This window comes from Malaya genurostris, chromosome 1, assembly GCF_030247185.1.
Source record: "Malaya genurostris strain Urasoe2022 chromosome 1, Malgen_1.1, whole genome shotgun sequence".
Classification (NCBI taxonomy): Eukaryota; Metazoa; Arthropoda; class Insecta; order Diptera; family Culicidae; genus Malaya; species Malaya genurostris.
In genome coordinates, this window is record NC_080570.1 from 64,183,283 (window position 1) to 64,201,507 (window position 18,225).

The window sequence follows — 18,225 nt, forward strand, 5'->3', positions numbered from 1 at the left end:
AAGACGGTACGTGGAGAAGGCGAATGAACCATGAACTGCACCAGTTGCTGGGAGGACCGACCCTCGTCCAAACGGCCAAGGTCGGACGGTTACGGGGGGCCGGGCATGTTGTTAGAATGTCGGAGAACAACCCGGTTAAAATGATTCTCGACTATGATCCGACCGGTATAAGAAGAAGAGGCGCGCAGCGGGCAAGATGGATCGATCAAATTGAGGACGACCTGCGGACCCTTCGCAGCTACCGAGGCTGGCGGCGAACAGCCATGAACCGAGTTGAATGGAGATGCTTCCTGTATACAGCAGAGACCCGCGTGGTCTACGACTGAACGTAAGTAAGTAGTATGTGTAGTATTTGTCCCCTACGACTGGTAAAAATATTCAACTCAGAATGAATTGTTGGTGAACATTTTGTCTTTTGCATTTTTTCTAGTACAATGTTTAATGTTTTGTTACTCATGAGTTACTGGTATACAATTCCGCTTTTTGTAGGTAATCATAACCATTTTAGTACATCTCAAATTAATGGAGCCATTTCGCAATAGAAGTTTTAGATTTTGGTCTGTATGTTTTTGTACGTCTATATGCTACAGTTTTCCCGGGTTTTGCGGTTCAATGTATAGGTCACGGGACTTACAAGCCAGTTGTCGATGTTCGAACCCCGACCTGGAAGGATTCTTAGCGTCAGTAGGATCGTAACACCAGCCATGCACTCGTTCTGTAGGCTAGGAATCGGTGACGAAGTTTTTTGAAACAGGTGGCCAAATTCCTTAAAAGGAATGGAATGCCAAGGCTTTGTAGTCTTAAAACGAGCCGCGTACTCAGCGCTGGTAGGATACTACCATCAATTTATATTTGCACGGTAACACGTTCTCAGTTAACTCGTCGATAAGTTTAATATGCTGACAGTACTTTCTTCCTACACATACTGAAGTATAATGGAGTTCGGATTGTGTTCACAAATGCTCAAAGGAAACGCACGTTCCTATAATACGTAGGGTTGTTTTACACATAATTTAAATTGTATTTTTCAAAATGTATTTACATTCATTTTTACCTATATACTAAAATTCCAGTTTTGTATCTGTTACGTTACCTTTTCTTACACGAATCAGATTGCAAACTTGTGATCTTTTTAGGACTGGTATCACGTCTTTATTTGTAGCTTTCGTCATGAAATGACATATCAACAGAAACAATGATAACTAATGGAAATATATAACGTAACAAGAGAAACAAATAAATGCAACAATATAAAAATTATTTTAACATATCGGCGATGACTAGAGGTGATGTTTGTATTAGGGTTGTGGTATTGCACCAAAACACTGACGGATGAACATGTGAATTCAACTTATGGTAAGTATGTCTTAATAACCTTAGCAGAAGCAGGATTTTGAGGTGTGCGTTTTTCAACCGTTGTGTTGTTTGGTTTTGGTATTGTTTCCTCGTTTGGTTTCTATCGTTTGTTACTTTTATTTAGTTTTTCTAATATATCATCTAAAATCTTCGTGCTTACTGGTACAAGTGGCATATTTCTTCCTATTTCGTACGTGTTTCGTTTTATTGTGGATTTTTATTGTTATTATTCTTTCCTGACTAACGTGGGGTTTATTGAATTTTATTTCAAATTTGATTTATGTTTCAAGACTATAAAAAGTGAATAGTTTAGTGAGGAATTTTGATTTTCTGAACAATATAAAATCGAACCGATAGAACAAAGCATGAGAATCATTAATATCTGTATAGTACTCAGATGTCCCCGGCACTAATGATAAAATTAGAATCCGCTTACATAAACAATGAAACGTGTATTACAATGAAGTAATGAACTTTAAACTCTATGGAACTAAGCCAGTGATTTATACATACAGGTTACGTACAAACAGTAATATGTTTGAGTCGTGGCGGTTTTTCTTCTGATATCGAGCACAAATTTATAACATATTTAGGAAATGCACAATAAAAATGAAGTTGAAACAAATGTGCGTCAAACCAAACCGTTTTTTTTTGTTTCCGGATAGTTTTGTTAGATTACGTATAACATATTCAAAATTCGTGTCGACACAGTTTTCAATGAAAGGAATTGGAAGCGCAATACAAATTTCCTGAAGGTTTTCCGATAAAGTTACTGCCAATTTTACAAAAAGAAAAAGTTCCTAGAACTAGAACAATGATGAAACATGGAAGAAAAACGAAGAAATAGAAGAAAAGGATCCTAGATTTATGGTAGAAAAAATAAAAAAAATAAAGAAAACTTAGCTATATTGGTCTAAGAATTTAAATAATTAGAACTACTATTGATTAGGAACGGTTGGAAACCAAACTAAACTTATTTTTTCAACTCTTGTTCCTTCAGCTTCACATGTCAAATCAAAATTTGTTTTTGAACTAAAATTCTAAGAACCGTTATAAGAAATATACTTCCTAAACAAAAATCAATATTATTATTATTATTAGATGGAAGGAATGTGAAATTCAGATAGGAATTGTTAAATTTAGAGGTATGTCATTAATTTGACAGATATACGAAATTCGATCGGTGATATAAAATTTAAGTAACCACCTATTAATTTTAGCACAAAACTTCTAAATTAGCGCCGGGGTTTATAGCCACTGATATAATACGTATCAAAGAAGAATTTAATTTAGACACGTATTTTTTTCGTTTAAGGTTCGTTGCAAAACCACTTTGCGTTAGACAAATTATATCAAGGTTTGAGATGGATTTATTTTATGTCGCCTAAGTTCATCCACATAAGTAAAATTGAGAGTGTAATTTAAACTTTGTCCTTCTTTAATTGTCCTACCCATTTCAAACCATTGGTTCGAGCGAGGTTTGCTATCCGTTCAAAGGATTGACTCAAATGGTAGAATAAGAACAAGAGCACTCGAATCGAATATTTAAATACGGTCAAATACAAACTTAACTCATATTGATATTATTTCTACTGGGGAGCGAAGGGAAGATATTGCCTTCAAATTGTTGGTCGTATAATGAATGAAATAGTGTGGTATCCCATCTAGTGGGATAAAAATAGATACATTCATTCTATTAAATATCAAATAGTTATTTTCGGCATGCCTTGACCATACCACTTTTAACCTTATCCCGCGTGACTTTCATAGATCTTTTTTCGTCTAATTGTAAGAGTCGACACGAATTCTAGAAAAGATTTGTCACGTAAATTTCTCCCGTCATCTGATTCGGCTATTCAGAATGAGGTGAGAAAATAGAGTCGAATTTCATCTCAAATGTCATGCAGGAAAAAGCTAAATGTGTCTCTACATATAAAACGGTACTTTTGAACTATCTTCCATACACACAAATCTACACGATTGCCTACGAAATCCCTTGTTTGGCATTAATGCTAGTCTAGTGTATTCCCAAAAGCGTCTTGCACGTAGTTTACTGAATGTAGTACTTTTTCTTTAGGACGTGTAGTGCTAAGAGCTTTCCCCTAAATCACGGTGGTGGCGATGGATGCATCGAGTCTCTATTAATCGTCAGTCGTATCTATACACAAAAATAAAAACACCCGTTTCCACCTTACTATTCTCCAAGATGAGGAGTAGGAATGTTGCACATTCTTACGGATTACCGCCCGATCAGGGTCATGTTGAAGCAGAGCTGATGATCCCGCTGGTCTCCCCAGCCTCCGTTGCCTTTGCGCAGTTTGGTCTTCTTGATGACACTGGCCACCATTAGGGAGATTGACTTCGGATAGAGCTGACGGGATCGACTTGCCACCCGCAGAACCTGCTGAACTTTCGAGATCACCTGGTTGGACTCACAATTGCTCTTTTTGTGGTGGACTCCACTAGAAAAATAAACAAAAGAATCATTTTCAGCTCAGAGAATCAGCATAGAAATGCTTACCATTCACCAATATGGAAAACTCGGGGGCCTTTGACGACCATCACGTGTAGCTTCTGTTTAAGACACTGCTGTGACACGTGCTGTAACGACCAGTCCCAATTGTAGTCGTCGTACTCACAGAAGTGACGCGCACATCGAGTAATCTCGTGCCACGTGGACCGATTGAATGCCATACCCATATTGTGTTTACTACTGATCCAGGGCGTCACCTCCACCTAGTTCGCCATTTATTTTTTGTAAATGATTGAAAAAGAAATAAAAGTCAGAATAAGTATTACCGTCAAAGTTCATACATACCATTCATTGACAATTCTACATTTACTCTACGAAAATAACACAATCAAATTTTATGATTAGCGATATCACTACAAAATCATAAACGCACACGTTCCAAATATGTTCTACGGATTGACAATAAAAATATATGACTAAATAAATAACTCGAATATGTAAATAGATCAATTAGATCAGTTCTAAAATGATATTAGTGTTCAGGAGTGTTCTAGTTGTACACATCAATATCGGTGAAATTTGTACTGTCTTTCAAACTGCTGAAGCTATTAAACAATCGATATCAGTATTTTCAACTGATTCAAAACAGAGAAATTTGTTGTGTAAATGCATAAATCACGGTAGTTTTGAAATTTGGATCAAGAAATTATGATAAAATAAAAAACGAACTGGCAACCCCAGCAGCAGAGAAATGGATCTTGTTTAACATAACAAAATAGTCAGTCGATTTTTAAATATGATTTCTTTTAATTTCAAGCTTCGATATTATTGATTTGAACTAATTTCTACCTTCTACATCAACAAATATATCTGTTTGATTTGTTTTGGATGATTTTATTGCTGAAATAAATCAATCATTTATTACATGTCAACAAAAGTTGTGCTGATGTTATTGGCAACGTATTTGTTGAATTAATCATCTTTTACATTTATATCAAGAAAAAAATTTGTTCATTTCATCTATGATCTTATTTGTTCAATGATACAACTAATAAATTGAATAAACCGTATCAATTTTATTTATTATAAATCAGAGAATTTTTCTCAATCAAAAAAGTTTTAGAATGAAAATTTATGTTCTTCTTTCGTTTTCTTGGGGCTTTCCAACAATTCAAGTGTATGTATGGATAGTTCAAAATATTACTATACTTGCATAACATTACATAACATAGAAAATATTTGATTAAGGATCTCTATCTTGACTGGACTGATGGATCATCGAATCAGTTGATACAATAAAAATTAATATACAAGGAGCTAGATTGTAGCATGTGAAAATTCAATCATCTCACGAAAAAAGTGGCCAACTGCTGTTGAAAGCATTTAACTATTTCAAAACGGATAATAGTCGAAACAAAATTTGTTTAAAAACGGCCTTGAAAATTAGTTTCAAAGAAATCTTTTTAAGAATAATGACAAACAAAAAAATGTCTGATTTTAACAAACAAAAGCGTATGTTGAAATACTAATCTTTTTAGGTTTACATCTTATGATTAATTTCAACTGTCAAGTTTATAAATTCAAAGCACTAATACTACTACCTTTATTTAAAGTTAGTTCATTTTAAACTGAATTTGTAAGATGAATTTAATATGAAATTGTTTGTCATGAAATTGAGAGAACCGCACAAGTAAAGTATTTGTTATTTTTATCAAAATATTTATTGAATTAAACTGAGAAAAATCAAATATCTAGTTTTGTAGTTTCAAGTAACAATATTTGCTATATTAAACTAAATGTTCTTTTGTCACAATCATAATAAAATGAACGGCAGTGTGAAACCAAAATTTAGTTACCTTTAGAGCAATTCAGCAGCTAGAAGTTCTATATGGAAGATCTATAATAGAACAGAAACTGGAACAAACGTATCCCCAGCAAGCCGTTCTAGTTTTATTTATTCGACCAGTTCTTCTGTCAAATTTAAAACTGGTCTACGATGCCATTCTATTTTTTGTATATTTGAAATACGAGTAAAACACTGCTGGGGCTGCCAGTTTTTCTTGTTATAAAATCCAGATTTAAATTTTGTAACTGACATAAATTGTGCATCTAGAACTAGAACAGTCCTGAACATGCCCTTACAATATTTTTCTCTGTATCAAAAAATAGAACGGCAGCGTATACCAGTTTTTAATTTGACATTAGAACTGTTCAAACTAATACGACTTGCTGGCGGTACGTTTGTTTCAGTTTCAGTTATATTATTGAGCTGTCGTATACAATTTCCGGTTGGTGAGAGCATATTCAGTAGTGTTCTTGTTCTAGATGCAAAATTTATGTCAGTTTTCAAATTTAAACCTGGATTTTATAACAAGAAAAACTGGCAGCCACAGCAGCGTATTACTCGTGTTTCAAATATAGAAAAAAATAGAACGGCAGCGCATGTCAGTTTTAAATTGAGGGCTTATTCAGTAGTGTTCTAGTTCTAGATGCATAATTTATGTCAGTTACAAAATTAAAATCTGAATTTTATAACAAGAAAAACTGGCAGCCCCAGCAGTGTTTTACTCATGTTTCAAATATAGAAAAAAATAGAACGGCATCGTAGCCAGTTTTAAATTTGACAGAAAAACTGGTAGAATAAATAAAGCTAGAACCGACGACACGACCAGGCACTCTGAAGAAAAATCGGAATAAATAGTGTTCATGAGCGATTCACCGTCAGTTACCACAAATACAGTGACCCCTTGATAATGATAAAAATAATTTTCTGAAGCAACACTGTTTAAGTTGCTACGAACTAGTTACTAAGGAACCATTTATAAATAAACAAACCATTCGAGAAAATTTTCAAACAGTTCTATAAAATTATTCTTAAAAAAATATTCTAAAGAAATCTAGAGATAAATGCAAAATTTGAGGGCAAATACTTTTGGTGAGCAGAGAAAAAATATTGCTACCAAAAAAAAACGAAACGAAATGAGAAGATGGATTGATAATCAAGATCGCTTGATTGTGGAAGTCGTACAATGCACCGCAAACCATCCGTCGAGGGCTGGTCCTCCTGGGGACGTTCAACGTGACAGGTGAGTTTTATTATTGCACATTTTATAAAACGGTGAAGATGTTTGGTGATATTGACCGTCTAAAGATATTGATTTAAAAAATTTTACAACCTATGAGTATAACCGCCCGGCCCTCGTTCAACGACTAGTTTTGAACCACAAATATATGCCCATGTTTGCAACGCTAGGCGGAAATGATATTATTAAATACGACGAAGTAAGATGCTTTCAAAATATGCTTGGTTCGAGGAACACAATTTGACTACTTTTGTACGAAACATTCCAATCAGTGATCGTCTCCAGAACGTGCTCCAGAAAAGTTTAGAGTTTTAGAACACTGTAAGCAGTTTGAAAGTAACCTTTTAGATTGTATTAAACAGTTTTATTTACTCCGAATTACAGAATTATCCTGCACCAGAACCAGGTTCAACAGTTGATCATGGACTGGAACATATTTTAAATTTGTAAGATACATTCATCTATCAAGTAAATGAAAATGGGACGTCATTGTTGGTTTGTATCGGACATTCTTGACATGTGACTACTTCAACAGGTTCCAGCCGATTTATGGGAGACCGTAGTTACTATCTATTTTCATGTTCATCAAATTTTACGATTTGCGAAGGCCTTCAAATCACTGAGAGTAGAAGTGAAGGAGTAACTCGAATGTCCAAAATGTGATGGCATATTGTTTCACAATATGTACGTTGATTGACAACAAAGGTTGAACGAATTGGAACAAATTTAGATGTGAATATACAAAGATTTGACAAACAATTGAAATAATTTTACTTGAGAGTCATTAAAAAAGAACAAATATGAATTCTGTATATAAGTGGATTCGTACCTGCATGTCAAGTACGACTTTGAAATGGATTGAAAATAAAGTTCAAATATTTAAATATCGTTGAACGGCTGTAAACGAATTTCTTGCTCCTTGTAGAATAGTACTGATATACCGGTTTGACTCAGCTTTACCATTTATATTACAATACAGAATTTTGATGATATAACTGATAAAATGTTTCGCACAGACGAATTTAATGACTGCAAACTTCGCTACTTTTTTAAAACTTATTTACCCAATACAAAAAATTTTGGTTACATGCGGCTGGCCTTATATGCTATTTTTCGTATGTTTGACTCCCAGCCAGCATTAACGATATCCTCTATCTGATAGAACCAATCGATCCACTACTCTGACACGTGATGATGCTGGAGAACTTACATCTTTCCGTGGAATAAGGATATTCCAATCGAGGCTGTTTGTTTTGTTTATATTCCTCAAGTCTTCTACATGCTGTAACCAAGGTTATGGTAACTATTATTCAAAATTAATAATTCATCAACTTGTGTTGCCAGTTTCAATAATTTTTCAGACGATTTCGTTTTGACATTACCAGTTACTGAGGGGTAGTTAAATTTTCGATACAGTTTCGATAAACGAGTGGCAGGTCGTGTCGTCGCTAGAACGGCTTGCTGGGGATACGTTTGTTCCAGTTTCTGCTCCATTATAGATCTTCCATATAAAACTTCTAGCTGCTGAATTTGCTCTGACAGTAGAACTGTTCGAAATAAATAAAACTAAAACGACTTGCTGGGGATACTTTTTTCCAGATTTAGTTCTTTTATAGATCTCCCATATAAAACTTCCAGCTGCTGAATTTGTTCTTTGTCAGGTCCCATTGAGGTTTCTATGCCCGGTGAAAAAAAACGGCGACCCTAGTAGAAAATTGGTGATCAGTATATTTCCTGGTGAAAACAAAACAATATGAAAAAGCAATTCACACGTGGCATCTGGCGACTATCACCGGTATGGAACGGTTACGGAACAACAATATTAATTGTAAGCAATTCTTATGGAGGCACACAACGTTAAGTTCAGGGAGCATTTTGACGTCCGGTACGTGAATAATTTCCGACTACAATAATTTTTAAATTAATCTTGACGTTGACCGAAGATGATTGATCGTTTGTATCGTGTTTAATGCTGACGTTTCCTGATGAAAACAAATCAATCTCATTTACATTTGTGGCTGTAAATGAGCTGTCAGAAAGGCTAATATAACACTTCGAGCTGCTGAGCATGCCTTCAGAAGTTATTAAAAACAAATGTAAACAAAGAGAGGCCATTATTTGCACATATAATTGACACACCTAGTTGAGTTCACGTTGAAAGCAAAAACAACCATCATTGTCATATTTTCTACTGTGGTAAATTGGTAAAACTACTTATCATGTACTCGGAGAGAGGGGAACTTACAATGCTTCTACTGTGGTTTTATCAGGGTTGAGTATTAGCGTTTTTCCATTTATTAAAGAAGTTAGCTAATGTAAAACACTTGTTGAAAACTTAAGTCCTGATTGTCAAGACAAATTTTAGAAAAGTATTAAAAATTCATTCAGTACCTATCATTGCCAATTAGCTCTGGGCACAGGTAACAGGTATGAACTGTATGTGAACCTGTTTCGACGAGCAATCTAAAGAACGTTTGCAAGTGTCGCCGCGATTGCAACTCTTTTGGAAGCTACACTTCCATTACGCCAAAATTTTGTTTTGCTTTTACATAAATTACAATCGAACAGGTGGTAGTAGTGAGTTGGTTGTATCCAACGTATATTAAATTTAATATTTGAGCCTGTATATCTGTTTTCTGTGTATTGTGACAGATGAATATAGAACTAATTGGATTGATTCTAAATGCTTTTGGAAGATGGTCTGAGTAAATGTCATTACAAATGTTATTTTAATTAGGGTAAGGGCTCCCTATTTCATCTCATTTGTAAGGACGTCGCCTTCAAACCCCGATTTAGCCACTAAAATCACTATAATTTTTTCCTATTACTACTACATTCGCATTGCTCCACGCTGAGAGTTGATTCACATTTCTTGAAAATTTAACTAATATTCATAAAACAGCTAAAACACTTATGATGTGTTCACTACTCTGCTCCTAATTTCATCTCAATGGATTTTTATCCATCCTATCGTTGGTCCTTTATTAATCCTATAAATTAGCAATGGCGACAGCAATCAAAACAAAATATTCCACTATTACACTCTCAGGTTCAAAATGTTTGAATTCTTCTCAAAAACGGCCTAATGCAAACTATGAGACAACACACGATATTTTTAGAACCAGTTTGAAATCATTGCAACGTTTAAAAATTTTTCGGTCGTTTCCGTAACCTTTCGCTTTGAATTTAAAACTCTACTGTAAAGTTAATTTGGTGAACTTTAAATAAAAACCAAAATGTAATTGTTACTACTTATTCATTAGCCCTTCTTAAAACAAAGAGTAGAGCCAGACATGCCATTTATATAGATTTATTTGTATTGTATAGATTTTTGCGTTCGCATACTGATTTAAATCAAAAATTGAATACAGATTTGTACAGGTTCATAGAAAGTGAGAAGTAAAAAATTAGACTTTTCTCTCTGAGTATCTATTAGTATTTGATTGCAGTGATTCTTTGAAAGCTTATTAATCAACGGACAAATCACATGTTACAGTGGAAATCTTTTATGTAGATAATTGATTATGAGCACTGACAAACATTTATATTAATATTTTGAATCAATTTGAAGTGATATATATATATATATATATATATATATATATATATATATATATATATATATATATATATATATATATATATATATATATATATATATATATATATATATATATATATATATATATATATATATATATATATATATATATATATATATATATATATATATATATATATATATATAGTTATTGTATATAATAACTTGTTGAATATTCTCGTGAGCGGGGCAATGACTTACGGAGATATAAAGAACTATCTGTTAACATCATTTCATTAGTGAAAACAGATAGAGCAGATATCGACTTTATATGCAACGGAATACATATTTTCTATGAAAATATCTGGCATCTCTGTGCACAGCCGATGAAACACACACACTTCACAGCGTTATGTTGACGTATAGTTGAATGAAACCAGTGCTACTAGATTTGCCACAATGGTTATTTCATTAGTATTTAACACGCTCTTTCTGGTAATATTCGAAGCAAAAACAGTTTTATTGAAGTATTAATATAAATAATATAATTGAACTAATGTAACGGATACCAAAAACATACTTTTTGATAATAATTTGAAGAAGAAAAACAATTTATTTTCTGTAACATTATGAGAAAACAAAACGCAATCAAGTGAACTAAGTGAAAATTTTTTTCTCATATTTTTAAAGACTTTTATTATTTGTCGGGTAGTTTTTGAAGTTTTAAATCGTTAATTAAACAAGTGGCAAGTGAACATTACTAATTATAAAGTCATCCAGCATTCAATGGTAGTGTAATTGTGCGAAAAAGTGATCATGTTTTGAGACGAATGGATTAGTAGATAATCAGAAACATGACGAACTGTAAATCTTGAGACGAAAATGTGTCCTAAATTGAAAAGTGAGTTTATTTCAAATGAAAAAAAAAAGATAAACGAAGAACTTAAAACCATTTCTTTCAATAGGAAAGTTTGACAATAGCTTTTATAATCATTTTGAAAACATTTCAAAGTTTGGTTCAGGTAGGTTGTAAAATATTATTTATGTTCAAAGTAATGAGGTGAAGGGATGAGATGGAAATAGGAGCTCAGATGAAAAAGGGAGCCGTTGCCCTAGTTAGGACCAGTGAAAAATTGATTATAAAATAAACGACAATTCTGGTTACTCCATGGGGTACTTAGATAAGAAAAATACAATTTTGTGAATGATGTTTGGGGAATTTGGTTTAGGTACATTTCTACCCGATGTACCTTTTTATTTTTTGTTTGTTGGCGTATTAGAAAATGACGTGACAGGTACGTCTATTGTTTCTTAACAACAGTGCCGTAGAATTATTTGGTCATTTGGTTTATCAATGTCATTTGCTTTTTTTCATAGATATTTCTTTCAAAGGAGCTAAATTAAAAGAATCCTTTAATTCATTGTTACTTTCATTAGTACTTCGACTAATTGTTAACCCTTCAGAACAATCTTTAAAGGTATGTTGGATTTTACAATTTACGAAGTTTCTCGAACAAATACTGAAGAAGGCTTTTGTGATCTTCAACTCTATCCACCAAGCTTCAACGTTCTCCTTTTCGTCCTATTCGATTCCGACCTTTATTACCGGAAGAAACGTACGAACCTCAGCTTTTGAATTGAGAATCAACACTGTTTTCTGGAGACAAAGATTGTTTTATTTTCATTAGAACGACAAACGATTATTTTAGGAGATTCAGCAGATTTTTTTATATGTCGCTACAATCCGATTCTGAAAGAATGTCGTAAATGTTGGTAGAAGGATTTGATTGAACAGGAAGGAAGTATTCTATTATTTTTGAAAAATTTATCGAGTGGTAACCTTGAAAAGACTGCAGGGGTATCCGTATGCGATTCGTTTTGGACTTTTATGTTTATGTTCGACAACGAAAAACTCATACCCATCTGGAAGTATAATATATAATACCGGCTACCCTGCATCATAAATCAAATAAACATAGATTTCCCAGTGTAATAGTAATGTAGTTGAGCAACCCGTGACACCAAAAGCACCGTCTGGTGGAGAATGGGTACGTAAATGCTTCTAAAATGCATGCAAAAAGTTGCCTGCGCATTTAACACAACCACAGTAGCATAAATCAAATAAATATAGATTTCCGACTGTACGGTGACACTAACAGCACCTCTAGTGAGAAACGGGTGTACTTTTTTCCATTAGCTACTGTCATAAATCAAATAAACATAGATTTCCCAGTGTAATAGTAATGTAGTTGAGCAACCCGTGACACCAAAAGCACCGTCTGGTGGAGAGTGGGTGCGTAAATGCTCCTAAAATGCATGCAAAAAGTTACCTGCGCATTTAACACAACCACAGTAGCTAATGGAAAAAAGTACACCCGTTTGTCACTAGAGGTGCTGTTAGTGTCACCGTACAGTGAGAAATCTATGTTTATTTGATTTATTTAGAAATCTATGTTTATATGATTTATGTCTTTAGAATATTCTCGCTTGGCAATGGTGACTGATAAACTGGAAAATTCAACGCTAATGAACAGTACTTTTGGACACATATGCGAGTAAGCAAGTTCTAAAGTCTGATGATCAAGCGACTATTTTATTTCTTCTTGAATGTTAACTACTATCATCGAACAATTTAATTATTATGATATTAAATGATTTTCACGATGAAGATGAATTGCATGAAGTTCTCAAATAGTAGATAGATGTGACAGATAAATTCTAATAGTAAGTGCCGTTAATGTCTACGTTCGATGGATGAAAAGTTTAAACACATGTACGGTTTGAAAAAGTAGCTCTCTTTTCAGGATTATGTTAACTGCGTAGAAACCTTCTCCTTTACGAATCACAAAAATCGTAATCCCTTTCCTTCAGTTTCTAGGTATCGGAGTATCAAAGCTACAGCAGTCGAGCCACAAATGTTTTTGAGTTATTCGTGCATGATGTACTCTATAATTTGGTTCATCCGATAATCGCTGGATTTAATCGTATATCAATGGCTTTGATGTACTTTGGAAAACTCGTTTAGCCAACCAAGAAATTTACGTACAGGAACGCCGTAGCAACAAAATTATTCCGTTTAGTTTTTGGTGGGTTTTGCACCTTACCGTTACAGAAACAGGTCATGGAATAATATACCGCGAAAAACGCCCCGTTGTTGTCCAAGAGCATAGACCATCGTTAAAAAGACCCGAAAGGAAGTTATCAAGATGAGATCAAGACAAACTGGGGTTTTTCGTCGAATCTAGTAGTAACCTGGATGAGGTTGTGCAAAACTTGATGGAATGAGTCAAATAAAAGGCCTGGCAATTCGTGCTAGCTAAAAAGGAAGCTTGAATGAATATTTGTTTTTTTTATTCGGTATGCATATGCATTGACTTACACACATTCTTGCCTTGCCAATTTTTTACAGTAACACCTTTCAGCAAATGAAAGATTTGAAGACTGTATTTTTCTGGCTAAAATTCTAGACATAATCGTAAAAGTGTTATAATTTTTGCATTTCCGAAGAAGGTTTCATTTTTTATAAAGAGATCAAAACTTATTCCTATCCGGGTAATTCGGAATGTGAAACACAAACTCAGAAAAGAACCCAACTGAAAAGACCCTAGCAGCGAAAAGTTGTAGGTTCGAGTCTCGTCTCTGTGGTAGGAGTTCAACCCCTTAACCCCTTAACTTAATTTTTTCTGGGTACGCGCCTGTCGATAGTTAAGTACGAAAATTGCTGTAGAAGAAGACAAACATATCAAATCTTGGCAAGGAGACAGCGTAATAAAGATCGAGACATACAGTTTTGTTGGCAATCAAGTGTCGTGTTGTTGTAAACTAGTTTGTTCAAGTAAGATATGGATTTGTCTATGGTTCATCGTTGATTATTTCGTTTCATTCGAAATAAATGCAATAGATTTTGGAGAGCGCAGTTCGAAAAAGCTAAATTAGAGCCAAACACTTCCAGTGGAACGTGCTGTTGGAATTTCTTATAAAGCTAAGGATATAATCACATTCGATATTGAAAGCATGCCAATACATCATGGGTGCTAAAACAAAAGAGCTTACTGAAAAATAGAGGTTAATCGAGCCAAAATAGTAGAACAAAAACATCCAAATTGTTAGATGTCAACAACATTCCAAATCAAAGCAAGCAAAACACAAATCAAGCGCTTGGATAATACTTTAAACGAAATGCCAACTTGCTGCAACAGATGGCAGCACCTCAAAAAATAATACAATCGGAAAACACTGACCGGAAATGGTCATGTTAGAACAAATCGAAGAGGGTGACAGTTCTACACAGAAGTAGCAAGCAGACATCCCCGTCCAGGGACGTACCGTACCTTTTGGTAAATCGAGTAGAGTGTCGGTAACACCTGGTAGCCCCACTGAGACTGCGAGGCGTATTTTTCGGTAGTAAGTTGACCACTCTGGCTACCACCGTCGCTATCGCCGTTGTTGGATTGTTGTTGTCGTTGAGATTGTTGCTTCTGAAGCAGTTGCTGTTGCTGCTGCAGTAGTTGCTTTTGCTGCTGGGAACGTGGCATGAAGGATCGGTCAGTATCCATTGCCGAATATGAATTCAAATTGTTCGTTAGCATACGGTAAGAATTATTGGGAATATTGTTATAAATTGAGGAAAAGCTTTTGCCGAAATCAGCAGCAGTAACAGCAGCACTGTCACCAGCGCCACCAACAGCGGGAAGAACTGACAGAGAGGACAGGGAAGATTGGTGCTGGAGACGTGGCGCATATCGGTTGTGGTAATAGTTGGTGAAGCTAATATCAGCCTCCCCGCCGCGGTGACTGTCCACCCCCGCCGGATCGATAGCTCCACCGAGAAGTAGTGAACTAACATCCACGAATGGATACGACTGATGTTGATGATGTGGCTGTTGTTGATGAAGATGAGGCGATGTGTACTCGACGGCTGTAAAGTCCATTAGCCGCGAGACACCAACATCATTTTTGATCTGCTTGTTCATGTTGTTGTTGTTGAATGATTTGCTTCCGTAATAGTTGTGCTAGATGATGTGTTAGGATGTAATTTTGAACGTAGCGTACAGTAGGCGGTACACCGATTGAATGAAGAAGCGATGAATGATCGATGTGTAAATGTGTTTGTGTGTGATTGACGTTTGGTAATAGTTTGATATATGGTTGTTTTTGTGCGTTTGTTTGAATGAAATGAGAAAGAACAGGTGAATAACATTTATGAGTAACGGTTGCATTCGAATTTTTCGATTTAGAATTTGGGCGTATTGTTTCAACTGTTTTCAAAGTACTATGACAATGAGGTATGGGGTAGTTAGAAAGCTATACTACAGATAACAGATGTTTATGTCAGTATCACTATAATAATTCTCGGGCTCGACGTTTGAAGTGATTGCTGTGGCCTAATTTTTAGTTATATTTTGAAAACGAATGCAAAGATTTTTAGAGGGACTTAAACCTTTGTTATCTGTGACTTTTCCGAAAGTGAACCGTCCTGCAATGTGTTTCTTCTAATGAATAAATAAAGCAAATATGCGAAAAAGGAATACTCAAATATTCTGTCCACTGCAATGTCTATCTAATGCAACCCCTGTTTTGGTGACACACTTTCGACTAGTAAATAAAAAGCCCTATGTAACCACACGTTCTGTCCTAAACGCGCATGTTTTCAGGCGCAACCTAAATGCGCTAATTGCTGGTTGGGCAAGGTATTAAAATGGTCTGTCTAAAAACGAGTGGTAAATCAAAAGAGTGCAATCTCATCTTCTGCCCTTTAAGATTTCTGGCAGTTGGGAATACATTTCTTCTAACTCGGGTCAAACTTACCTTCTTGTTGTATGTATAGTAGTTGAAAGTCTTAAGATATGTTCCTAACGATAGAATATTACACTTGGGGCACAGTTCGTGCGACTTTTGCTGCATCAGCTCTAGGATATAGAGGAAATCTTCCGCGACGTAATGATCCTCCTCCAGAAAGACCACAAGACCTGGAAAAAAGTCAAACAGTTTCAGTTACGGCTTTAAACTGCTGAAATTGGTTTGATTAAATGTTCCGTTTTTTTACCTGTGTGGTATTTGGTAACTTCTAGCTGGTCAAACACTCGGTTTGATTTCCACCACCAGTGGTGTTTAGTTTGAGTGAATTTAGCCTCTCGGTAGTGGCCATACAGATCCGGGTGCAGCGCGTTGTTACATTTACGTAACAGTGCCCTGAAAGTAAATAAAGTTATCAGCTTAAATTTAGTTTTGTTAAGTTGGACGATGAAAAAAAACCGATATCAAATATTCTAAAGAAAAAAATGTGGAATGATCGACAGGAGAAAGCAGTACTTCAACATTTTAATGGTGAAAATTTAGTTCAATAGAATGGCACAGGAAACAATTACTTTTAGCCGACGATAAAATTCTATTGCATTATCCATGGGGGAACGGGAAGAAGATCGGTAAACTGAATAATAACTAAAAACAAAAAAATCCGTTTGAAATATTCCTATTTTAGGTGAGCTGCTCAATTATGGAGTAGTAGTCATTTCTTAAATTTGTGAGATGTTACTGCAGAAGTTACGTCCTTTGTACACGTACTTCTTGTCCCCATTGAAACAGTGATTCTACAAGCACTGTTGAACCGACGACACGACATGGCACTTCGAAGAAAAATCGCAATAAAAAGTGTTCATGCGCGATCACTATCAGTTACCGAAGTATTGAAAGACCCCTAGGTAATAATAAAAATATATTTTACAAGCATCACTGCTGTGGTTGCTACGAAATAGTCACCATGCACAGCATAATAAACAAACAGATAATACTTTAAAAGATGTATTATAAGTAAAACAGTTTAGTTAGGCTAATTATATTGATTGCAGGAATAAGCCAGTTTTCATGGCGCTAACAATAATGCGATGTAATGATGATCGAGCAAAATGGAACATATCCGTATATATTTGCCACTGAATTTTTCGTTTGCAATCTATGTATCTATCAAAAATATTTGAATGACAACAGGAATGATAATGTCGTTTCGGGATATTGATTTTTTTGCTTAATGTTCAGAATCGCGATTTTGCATTTCATTCTAATAATCAAAATACCCTGTCAAGTCGTTTCCACGGATTGTCTTGTCTTCTACTGGCGTTTAAAAAGAATTTCAGGTCTTAATAACCGTTCTCACTGCCACTTTCACTTTCACTTCACACTTATATCACTTCACTTGATTTTCCCTGTTACCAGTATCACGCACACTGAAGTAGTCACGTAGTGAAAAAAATCATCTTTCCAAAAAAAAAAAATGATGTGATGTTCGTAAAACCACAAGCTCATAAAAGTAATTACTTTTTCCTCTGAAGCGACTTTCGTGATAAATACCTACATTCACTTCACTTGATTTTCACCGTGAAGTGATACCGGTAATAAGGGCCTCATTATATAATTCTATATTCGATATAAGGAAAGAATTAAAAAGGGACACTCCGTTTCCGCATTTTAGCGTAGGCCACTCGACCTACGGTTTCGTACACTTCTTTTGGTTCTTTCACACAACGGCATGTAGCTACGTGCATATATCATTAAATGCAATCCATGTCAGCGAAGCGCAGATCACAGTTGATTGAAATTGTTATCGCAGCATATTTCACCGGTATTTTTATATAATTGAAATATTGGTGAAAAAGTCATATAAAAATTGTAAATGCTGATTAGTACATTTGAAAGTATATAAATAATTGCAATCACGATCGAAATGATCTAACAAGTAGCAACATCATCAAAATTGCAGCATAACACTAACATTC

The 18,225-nt window shown here is 34.9% G+C and overlaps 1 protein-coding gene across 5 annotated transcripts in view; it reads right to left on the reverse strand.

Moving 5' to 3' along the window:
• Positions 1–992: 992 nt before the first annotated feature.
• Positions 993–18,225, reverse strand: part of LOC131440292 (alpha-1,6-mannosyl-glycoprotein 2-beta-N-acetylglucosaminyltransferase) — a 231,764-nt gene continuing 214,531 nt past the window's right edge. For 3 of the 5 annotated variants that reach the window (XM_058611426.1, XM_058611427.1, XM_058611425.1), the window contains 5 exons: positions 16,500–16,645; positions 16,262–16,422; positions 14,785–14,973; positions 3,878–4,092; positions 993–3,818 (listed from right to left, as the gene is read on the reverse strand). In XM_058611426.1, coding sequence (XP_058467409.1) covers positions 3,596–3,818; positions 3,878–4,092; positions 14,785–14,973; positions 16,262–16,422; positions 16,500–16,645 — 934 coding nt within the window. In that variant the 3' untranslated portion in view covers positions 993–3,595. The remainder of the gene's footprint in view (positions 3,819–3,877; positions 4,093–14,784; positions 14,974–16,261; positions 16,423–16,499; positions 16,646–18,225) is intronic. The other 2 variants (XM_058611428.1, XM_058611429.1) reach the window with 2 other exon arrangements.